We start from the raw sequence: 11598 nt of genomic DNA on the forward strand, positions 1-11598 counted from the left end.
ATAACATCGTCAAAATATTTACTATATCCAAACTACATTTCTACCATCAGATAAAACATAAAACTTTTGTTTTATACCATTGTTTATACCAATTTATTTATATTGTTTGATTTTAAAATTACAATATTACCCTTGGCTTTGATCTGGTTATTTCAAGTGCATATCTTTCCAAGTCCATCTATCTCCATTCTCCCTCACAATTACACTTTTGACATTTATTTATTGCTTCACATATTGTTCTGAGATTATCTTTATTTGTTGTTCTTTTTTTGAAAATCCCACAATATTAAAAATAGTGTTTTATTGTAGATGCCTACTTTTGTTTGTTGTTGGAGTTCATACCAATTTATATTTTTGTTTAATGTGTGAGCATTTTATACAATATATTGTATAATTTTTTTATTTGAACATGCCCATTTATTTCATTTTGTAAGTAAATTTTGTCGTAAATGATGCTTAAATATTCTTAAATCAGTTGCTCTTCTTGTGGACCCAATCTTCTAATTATGCAGCTTGTAGAACTTGGGACTCAAGTATAACCCCTTCCTTAGAAGACTCAATTTGAGTCCATTTAATCATCTGTGTAATCTCCAATCGATTTTTGGTATCTCAGCTAATTTTCTGGATTTGGAAAAGTTTAGGGGAAATATTCTAGGAAAATAATTATCACATATAAATTGAGGTCATTTTTCTTGTATCCAGAATATAGATTAACTCTATTATTTCTGTCAAGCATCTTGATACATATACTAGAAGTATATGGCTTCATAACACCAAGACTGTTAAAGCAGTCAACCTGATTCCTGGCACATTTTTAGGACCTAATGGATTACTACTGCCATGACTATCTTGTTTTGTTTTGTTTTGTTTTGTTTACGGACCATGCGCAGTGGATCTCAGGGGCTGTTCCTGGCTCTTTGCTCAGAAATCTCTCCTGGCCTGCTCAGAGGATCATATGAGATGCCAGGGATTATCTCGGGTTGATACTATATAAGTCAAAACACCCTACCACTGTGCTATAGCTCCGACTCTGATCATGAATTTTTTAACCTTACTTTTGTTACTTCTAGGTTTGGTGGATGATTAGGCAGTTCAATGATATTTTTCTTTTCTTCTCATAAAACGAACAATTGAGGAAGTCCTAAGTTTTAAAGAAGGTACCCAGTTGCCTTTTCCCAAAGAGTAGAAGAGCAAAAGAGTAACTACCTGGAACTCTTCTATTTAAGGTGCATAAGTAGTTGGATAGATAATAAAAAAAAAAAAATTTAAGTTCTGCTTCTTACAAGATGAACAAGAACTCTCATGATAAACACAGACTTAGAGTGAAAGGTTAGAAAATTATCCCATTGGATAATGGTAAAATAAGTATTCTAACAGCCATAGTTGTGTCAAATCAAAAAGCACACAAAAATATTATATTTTTGTTTAATGTGTGAGCATTTTATATAATATATTGTATAATTTTTTTATTTGAACATGCCCATTTATTTAATTTTATAAGTAAATAAGTAAGAAACAACATTATTTACTGGTTAATATATAGATAGAAATTAATCTTATCAACATATCTATGCCAAATAAAAAAGAAATAAATGCTCTAAAACTACTATTAACCGACCTGAAGAGGTAAGTTAATACCAATAAAATAGTGGGAGTTTACCACCCAACTCTCATTATGGAACAAATGACTAGACAGAATATCAATTATTATTATCAATATTATTGTTAATAATATTAATAATATTATTCATTATTATCAATATTAATAGTCTAAATAAAATATAGAAAATATATAATTAATAAAATTTACAGGAATACAACCTCACAAGAGCCTGATACACATTCTACTCCAGTGTACAAGGAATATTCTCCAGTTTAGAATGCATGCTAGGGCACAATTTGAGTGTTTGTGCCCTCTATAATCCATGACTTTATTATTTTCATGAAAACAAAAATAAAAGAAGTATATTTTCTGTCCACAATGACATGAATGTAGAAGTTTTCTATATAAAAGTAAAATTCTAACAATAAAATAAGAATGACACAGTGTTCAAAGAGAAAATCAAAGAACTAAATCTTCCTTGGAATTAATAAAAATGGAGTCACAAACTGTTAAAAAAAATCTATGGGACAAAAAAGGCTTATATCAGGAAATAAGAAAAATTTCAAATAAGTAATTGAAGCTCATAACTCAAAAAATTAAATGAAGAATAATAAATGAATACCAAATTAAATAGAAGAAAGCAAACAATGTAAAATAGAAAAAAGTGCCTGGAGAGAGTAGAGGGATTATGTTGGGTCAAACTTTATTGAATCTCTGTCATCACATGGTCCTTTGGGGTACCATGAGGTACAATCCTAGAGGCCCTCAAGTACCACTATGTGCTGTCCCAGACCACCACCACTATGGCCCAAATATTTTCTGCACAACAGGTTCTAAGCAACTCTGTATTCTCAGGCCCTCGCATGGAATCAACAGACCAATTAACCAAGAAGCACAAAAGGCGTTCCTCCTGGATCTCCTGAGACAAGTTGGGAGACTCCTCTTCCCTCCAACCCAAACATAAATTAACTAATGAACCATGGTCCTAAGAGATAGTAAATGAGTCAGGCACTTACTTGCCTTGACATAGCAAGTTTGAGCTTGACTTCCAGCAACATATATGATCTCCTGATTCCTGTAAGGAATAATCCAAGTGCAGAGCCAAGAGTAATCTTTAAGCACTAAAGATATAGCCCCCAAACAAAGTAAAACAAAACAAAATAAAAGGGACAGAAATCAATGAGAGAAATATCAAGAAAATTATAGAAAGGGTAAGTGTAATAAGGAGCTAATTTTCAAGCAATTAATTAATAATGATTAATTATTATTTACTTAATAAATATTTAGTTATGCTAATAAAGTCATAATAGATACTGATGTTATGAATAATGAATTACAGTAGATATCTCAAAGAAAAATGAAAGATTAATGTTTATTATGAACAATGCTGTGTAATTAAGCTGAATAAATAAACGAATGCATCTTTAGAATCATATACCCATCAAGACTAAATCAGGATAAAGAAGAAAAATTGAACAATAACTCATAAAAAAGGAAACTGAAATAATACTTTCAACTATCTCAAGAAGAAAAAGTCCAAGCCCACATGGTTTAACTAATGCATTCAACGAAGCTTCAAAGAAGACTTACTACAGATACTTCTCAAGCTCTTCCAAAATATATAATAAAACTTAGCAGTTCTCCCCCACAATTTATATGAAAGCATGACCTTAGATAGAATGATTAAGTGTTCAACATGCAAAGAGGTAGAGGGAGCTGGAAGAGTGAATAATTAATCTAATTTAAACAGAAGTAAAATAAATAAAAAAGTAGATATTACTCGTGTTAAAGTGTCAAAATATTGTACTACATTGATTCCCTGGTTGTTTTCTTTTTCTCACTTAGTTCTATAATATACTCCCAAGGATATTTGATTTACTTCCTGGGCCTCACCAAACACTCTTTAAAAACTGGGAAAATATGAAATTGTTTGTTGCTGAAATGATTGAAAACCACAGGAGGGATTGGAATCCCAATGAAACAAGAGACTTTATTGATGCTTATTTCAAGGAAATGGAAAAGGTGAGGAAATCAAAATTGTTCCTAGGCTTAACTCTTAAGCAAAATGGAATAAACTAGTTTTCTATTGATGTGTATCAGGTTATGAACTGCCATGACAAAACCTTTATTTAAATCACAGCTGCAAGGGTATTTTTATACAATTATGATAGTATCACAGATACCAGTAATTAGTGTAGGATATTGATAAAATAAATAGTATTTCATAAACTGTGGATTTGGCATTAATTCTGAATTGATGAGTAAAACAAAACAGGCATGAATTTTATTGTTGATTTCATCTCTAGGTATGCCCAAACGGTGATATTTTTCCTCTTCTATTTAAAGTTATTAGTACTGAAGTAAATGTTTTACCATGTTGTACTGTTACTATTTATGTCTTGAATGGACAATGTACAGCAAAATACTTACAACTAAATCGCCAGTAGCCATTTACCATCATCATCCATATCTGTCCCCACTTTCTCATAAGTTTCTTCCTCCTTTTTTGTTCCCCTCACTTGTTGACAAGTTTTGATAGACCTCTAAGGGTTTGTTATTCACTGGCTATATTATCTCCTTACCTAGTTTCTTTATACTACTTATGCATGACATCACATGGAAATTATCTTTCCCCATATTATGCCTAACATGGCATGTTCTTATCAATTCATGTTGTAGCAAAAGACACAATTTTATCTTTCTAACCTCTGACAAGTATTTCATTATGCATATTTACCACAATCTCTTTATTCACCCATTGAGGGGCATTTCTATTTTTTGCATCTGGGATACTGTAAATAGTGCTATAAGGAATATCAATGTGCATGTATCTTTTTGAACTATTGCTTCTGTATTCTTATTGGGCTAGATCCAAGTCACTGGATCATATTATAATTTGATTTTTAATTTTGGAGGGAAGCCACATTCACATTCATAAACTCAGGGCTTACTCGTGGCTCTGTGCTTAAGGATTATTACTCATGGTGGTGCTTTGTGGGACCATATTTGGTGCTGGAGATCAAGGAGTGTTCAAGGAAATCACTTTAACTCCTGTCCTGTTATGCCAGCCCCTATTTTCAATTTTTTGAGGTCTTTGTATTTTTTTCCACATAGAATGACCAGTTTACACTCTTAGGAAGAGTGAATGAGCATTTCCTTTTTCATAACCTCACCAGCACTAGTTGTTTCAAAACTTTTTTTAAGTTTTATTTATTTATTTATTTATTTATTTATTTATTTATTTTGATTTGGGGGCCACACCTGGCAATACTCAGGGTTTACTCTGCTGGCTCTACACTAAGAAATCTCTCCTGGCGGGATCAGGGGACCATATGGGATGCCGGTAATCAAACCCAGGTCTGTTCCGGATCTGCAGAGTGCAAGGCAAACACCCTACTGCTGTGCTAAAACCTCCGCCCCTATTTCCAGACTTTTGAATATAAGCCATTCTAACTGGTGATAGATGATAGCTCCTGTATTTTGATTTATATTTCCTGACAATCCATGATGATGAGCACTTTTTGTTTTCATTTTCAATTTTATGTTTCTATTGATGTTTTTGTATATTTGTATATGTAAATTATACACATATGTAAAAATATTACACCAATGATCTCAAAAAAATCATGAAAAACTATTTGAAATGTATATTATAATCAGCCCTGGAATAAACTGTCATTTACAGAAAACTTTTTGGCACATGACTAGGTGGAAAATGTAAACGATTCAAAGAAAAATAATACATTCAATTACAAGCATGAAGTTTAGTTTCTACCTTGTGTCTACAAGTCAATTTCCTATAGTTATTTTGTTTTAATCAAGAGGCATATAGGACTGAGATGATGGGCATTTTCCATGTGTCTGTTGGCCTATATATTTTTCAAAGATAAGTGTGAGTATATGATGAGAAGATATTTTCTCTCATTCAGTAGATGTTTTATTTTTATCAGTTCCTTTTGCAGTACACAAGATTTTGGGATTTTTGCACTATTTTTCAATCGACTGAAATTATTGACTCTTTTAGTATATTCTACCTCTATTCTCACCTAAATTATCTGTACCAAAAAAAAGGGAAATAGCCATTACCCTAAGTCATTGTTTTATTATTCATGTATATTATCTACCTCCACCTTCATTTATTGCCCAATTGAAAATAAAAGTACTAAGTTATACACCACAGTTTAGCCTCAAGAGAATTTATATTTATCATTTATAAAATATCAGGGGTAAAGCCGTTTGATATCTATCCCAGAGCTGGAGAATCCCTATGTTTAATAGAAGAATAATATATCTATGCGATTCTCTGTCCTCTGGAATTTTTCCCTTTGTTCTCTAGTTTACTGTTACTAAAAGCATTAACTTCTCATCAGATATTTAAATCACTAGCTGGTCTGCATATGCAAAACCACACATAAGAAAAAGGTTGACAAATTGATCTTTCCTGAAGAACGTTAGAAACATGAAGTATAGAATTGGTTTATAGAATTAATGATTCTTGCCTAGAAATAAATTGTGTAATGTGAATATATGAGAATAGTAGGTGAATATGTCATAGATGTGATTATTAATAGGTGTTTGTTATGTACTTATATTTTATAAAACAAGAAATTGAAGAACAGAGTTTAGGTGACTATTATTGGAACTTGTCTATCCCCTGCACTAACAATTTATATTTTATCCAATAGTAATATCTATGTTAAAGTAAACATACAAAAATATTATTTGGCAGAGAGTTCAGGGTTAAAATGCTTGTATTGCACGTGGCCAAGTAATTCTCACACCCTATCGCCAATGTGGTCTACCATAGAAGTGAGAGATCCCTGAGTATAGAGCCAAATGAGAAATTGTCTGTTTTGCATCTATCCAAGCAAACAAGATTCCTGCTTTTGTGGTAGGATGATGGTGATAATGTCCCTTGTTAAGCCTTTTCTTTCTGGGGACACCAAAGAGAAAATGTTTTTCTCTAAGGCTGTTTTCTTCCATGTTTCCTCCTAACATGAAGCCCACGGAGCTGTGACAACCAAGATCTTTGTAAATAAACCATGAAACATTTTACTTTCTAGCATAAAGGAAACATTACTTCCAGCTTCGATGAAGAAAACCTCATCTACACCACACTGGACCTCTTCCTCGCTGGAACTGAGACAACTTCAACGACACTGCGCTGGGCTCTGCTTTACATGACCCTTCACCCAGACATCCAAGGTGAGTGTGTTGGAAAGGATACCTAGGCCAAGAGAAAAATATACTTTCTGGAAAAGACTTCTCCAAAGCAAAGATAGGGGCCAAGGAGAGATTTGAAGAATAGATAGTTACTTCATTCCATCCATAGGTCATCCATGCAGGCTAAAGAACAAGCAAATTCTTCAAATTTTCAGTCAGGTTTTTGCTGGATTCCCATATGCTACAACACAGTTAAGAATTGCTTTCCTCAGAAAACTCTGAGCATAAAAATCAGAATTGGCATTGAAAGGAGTTTCAGGAAAGAGTTCAATTCTCACAGAAAATTGGATTCTAGACTTCCCTCCTTTTATATGAAAAATTCTCATTGTATTGTAGACAGACATCTTATAGATAAAGTGCTCAGCCTAGAACACATATCCTCTGATGTGCCTCTTTCTACTAGTCTAACCTCTGTTACACATCCCCTGCATGGTGTCCTCCCTGAGTTAGAGGTCATTTTCTCCCATCATGGAGCCAGCATGCTGGCTCTTTCCTTGTACTACAACAATGAATCATCCGTATTTCTCTACTAGCTCTGACAGAAGAATCTGTTCGAACATAATATCTTCTGAGATGTTTCCTCACTCCTTTTGGAAAGACTATCATTGTCTTGTTCTAAAGATGACCTAATACATCATTATTATGGTGCTTCCATTATCTTTCCCACCAACTGGGACATTCAAAGACATGACTGTTAACATTCTTGCCTTCTACAGGTTCTAGAGCAAGATGAGCACTGAGAAAAGAGAATCTTTTAGAAACTTTAGCCATGGTTAATTAATTTGGGTTTACTATGTTATTAATGACAGTAATTTTAATGAGAAATTAAGTCAATTTAGTCAACTTTAGTCAACGTCAATTTTATTTCCTTAAAGTAAAAGAATTGATTCAAGTATTTGACTTGTACTAGGGATGAGCTTATACATGAACTGTACTTACCTGAAGGGAAAGAGAAGTACTGAAATGGGGATTGACTGTCATGGAAAGGTGTTGGTATGTTTTGCTTATTTTTATTTTTGAGCCATATCTAAAGATATGTAAGGGATACTCCTGGTGCATTGATCAAGGGTTACTTCTGGTAATACTCAGAGAATCATGCAGTACTAGGTTTCAAATGGAAGCCTCTGTTAGCAAATGATGTAATTCAGCCTTTGATCTATCTTCTAAGTCTGTTTACTTATATGCTAGTTGTGATAGGAGAATCTATACTATGAAGAGGTGTGAAATTGTACATGTGTGAATTTGAAGATGCTTAAAATTGTATGTTTAATTATTGAAACATTGTTATATAAGCTCATGATATTTCAATTTTTAAATTAGAGCAGGAAAAATTGTTTCAATATAGATATAGGTGTTTTTTATGTTTGTGCATGTTTGCATATTTTAAATAAGGATATAAAATATGCTTATAACTGAACAATATTTTAATTTTTAAATCAACAAAATTAAATATAGATTTGCTTTCTTCAGAGACATCAAAATAGCTTAAAATCTTAGTTTTCTTTCACAAAAATTTTATTCACAATATCTAAGAAGTGGAAATTAACTGCTACTGATGAATTAATTATAAAGTGTAACGTATTTGTTCTTTGGTATATTACTTATCCATATAAAGGAAGGGAATATCTGACACATGCTACAACAGAAATGGAACTTGACAGCATTAAACTACATTAGATAATCAGTTATCATATGTCATATACTTAACAAATTCATAGAAATGGGAAAAATGTATGTCCAAAAGCTAGGAAAGCAAAGTGAATTTGAGTGAGATTCAGTTGTGCATTTATAATGGGATTCTAGGGGATGGGGCAAATTGGAGAAAATATCTTCAACACTATTGAACTATAAGCAAAAAGCTGTCAAGATTTTGTGTTATTTATATTTTAATATATTAGTATTTATTACTAATATTTATTATATTATGTCAATGTATTATATTTATATATTTATTATATTATATGAATATATAATGTATTTATTATATCATATATTAATTAATATATTTATATTTATATTTTGTGTTATTTATATTTGCCACCACTAAAAGATTTAATGGAGAGATATTTTTTAAATTATTTTTAGGAGAGATGGTTTACATCCTTAGAAGAAAAAAGTCTAATCTGTCCCTATATGCCAGTCTCTATAGTCTTTTGTGTGACACATTCCTTCCAGAATGATATTGAAGTTGACATTCTCAAGTGGCTCACCACTGGACTACCTATCTTTCCCACGGTGAAAATGGGAGACAGGATGAAAACACACTCCCTTTTTTTTAGGGTGTTTTCCAAGTATTTAATAAAAAATCATGGCTGATTGCTGCTGCGTGCTTTGAAACACAGCAGACATTCTGGACTCTACCTTCTCTGCTCTCCTGTGTCCTACACTTTGATCCTCCCATCTATCTTTGCCTGGGGCACTTCTTCAGAGAGTAACAGCAACTGAGGACAGAATCAGTGAGCTGGAAAATGAGATGAAGAACAACTCTATACAGCAGAAGAGGTTGGTAAAGAACCTTAAAACAAATAATCAGACAATGGAAAAAATACTCAAAAATTGTGAACAGATGAAAATAAAAGTCTTTGATAAATTCAACAGAAAAAAAAAAAATAAAAAGAATCATTGTAGTCACAGAGACCAAGAAAGATAATCCCCAGGAAGAATCAACAGTCAGGAACATCATAGCAGAGAAACTTCCAGACCTAAAGCCAAATCTACATACTCAAAGAGTGTCAGCTAAAAGATACTAAAAGAAAAGCAACCCAAGACACATCCTAATAACAATGATGAATCCCACAAGTAGGAATATAATACTGAATGCAGAAAGATCAAAAAGGGAAATTCTAGAGACAATAGATTCACATAGCAAAGTGGCAGGCTACAAAATTAACACAAAAATAATGACCTACTTATACACCAATAATGATAGAGAAGAAACAGGCATTTTAAAAAAAACAATCCCACTCACATTAGTATCATACAAATTCAAATATATTCAAGTCAACTTAACTAAAGAGGTGAAGGAACTATACAAGGAAAAAATACAAAACTCTGCTTCAAGAAATAAAAGAGAACACAAGGAAATGGAAACACATAGCCTGCTCATGGATTGAGAGGAATAACATTATTAAAATGGCAATACTCCCCCAAAGAATTGTACAGATTTAATGCAATCTCTCTAAGGATACCCATAATATTCTACAAAGAAGTGGATCAAACACTCATGAAATTCATTTGTAACAATAAATACCTGCATATATCTAGAGAATTCTTGGGAAAAGTAACGTGAGAAGCATCATTTTTCCCAATTTTAAATTGTATTACAAAGCAATAGTCATTAAAACATCATGGTATTGGAATAAAGAGAGACCCTCAGATCAGTGAAATAGACTTGAGTGTTGTGGGCCAATTCTGTTTGCAGACACCAGCGCCTGCAAACAGATTCTTCGTGGAGTTCGGGAAACCTTCACGGGGAGAGAGTGGGTACACGAAATGGCAAAAAGACGGAACAATATTGTAGAAATGAATGAGACCACACAGAATGCATGGGGACTTGCGTCTAGAAAGACGAAGACAAATTTATTTCTTGAGCTGGGGAGCTTTTAAGGTTTGAGGTTTGGAATGCAGGGTGCAAATTCTTGACACCAAAGAAAATGGGAAACAGAATGAAAGACCATGGATAAAATTTGCACATTAAAGAACCAATACTGAAGTTGAAAAAACAGTTTCTATTATGGGTTTGCTTTGTTTTGGGTAAGCAGGGGGAAACAGGTAATTTTCAGGGAAGAGGGAAGAGAGAGAAATGTTTTAGAGTTTTGGGGGAAAACTGAAAATTAGTTTACTATGAGCTAAGTTTTTGGAAAAACCTGATCTTGGTGCCAAAGTAGCAAAAATCACAGGGAGCTGTTTAGTGGGAGATTTTTAGCGGGATTTGTACTGTCCTTCTTTGTTAGAAAGAATTACTAAGGCATGATTTTTAGTAATGGTTAAAAATAAAGAGAGAGATAGTTACAGCCACTTTAGAATTATAGCCAAACAATCCACGCAAAGGGTCAACTGATTTTGACTGCTCTAAGCGGGCCTTTTTGGCAAATAATTCTTTTTCAGGAGTGCAGCACTTTTAATGTGTGCCCTTCCTGAGTGAGGCACAACACTTGAGTAGTCAGAGAATTTTTTCCAGAAATACAATCAATTTATCTTTGATAAAGGAGCAAGAAATGCAAACTGAGACAAGGAAAGCCTCTTCAACAAGTGGTGTTGGGACAAATGGTCAGCCACTTGTAAAAAAGCAAACTCAGACCTCCATCTAACACCATGCACAAAGATCAAATCAAATGGATATAAGACCCAAAACAATGAGGTTTATAGAACAACGCACAGATAAAATACTCCATGACATTGAGACTAAAGCTATATTCAAGGAGAAACTGGCACTCCCCAAACAAGTGGAAGCAGAGATAAATAGATGGAACTATATTAAGCTGAGAAGCTTCTGCACTCAAAGGAAATAGTGACTAGGATACAAAAGGTACCCACAGAATGGGAAAAACTATTCACCTGATACCCATCAGATAAGGGGCTAATATTAAGATATACAAGTTACTGACAGAACTTAACAAGAAAAAAAAATCTAACTCCATCAAAAAATGGGGAGAAAAAATGAACAGACACTTTCTCAAAGAAGAAATACAAATGGTCAAAAGACACATGAAAAAATGCTCCACATCACTAATGATTAGGGAGATGCAAATAAAAACAGCAATGAAGTACCA

General features: G+C 33.1%; 1 protein-coding gene across 1 annotated transcript in view; it reads left to right on the forward strand.

Annotated features, from left to right (window-relative positions):
* Positions 1 to 11598, forward strand: part of LOC126010986 (cytochrome P450 2J2-like) — a 45856-nt gene that overhangs the window by 19650 nt on the left and 14608 nt on the right. Inside the window, exons 5-6 of the mRNA XM_049774607.1 lie at positions 3449 to 3625; positions 6667 to 6808. Of these exons, the coding sequence (XP_049630564.1) occupies positions 3449 to 3625; positions 6667 to 6808 (319 nt within the window). The remainder of the gene's footprint in view (positions 1 to 3448; positions 3626 to 6666; positions 6809 to 11598) is intronic.

This window comes from Suncus etruscus, chromosome 6 (assembly GCF_024139225.1).
Source record: "Suncus etruscus isolate mSunEtr1 chromosome 6, mSunEtr1.pri.cur, whole genome shotgun sequence".
NCBI classification, from domain to species: Eukaryota; Metazoa; Chordata; class Mammalia; order Eulipotyphla; family Soricidae; genus Suncus; species Suncus etruscus.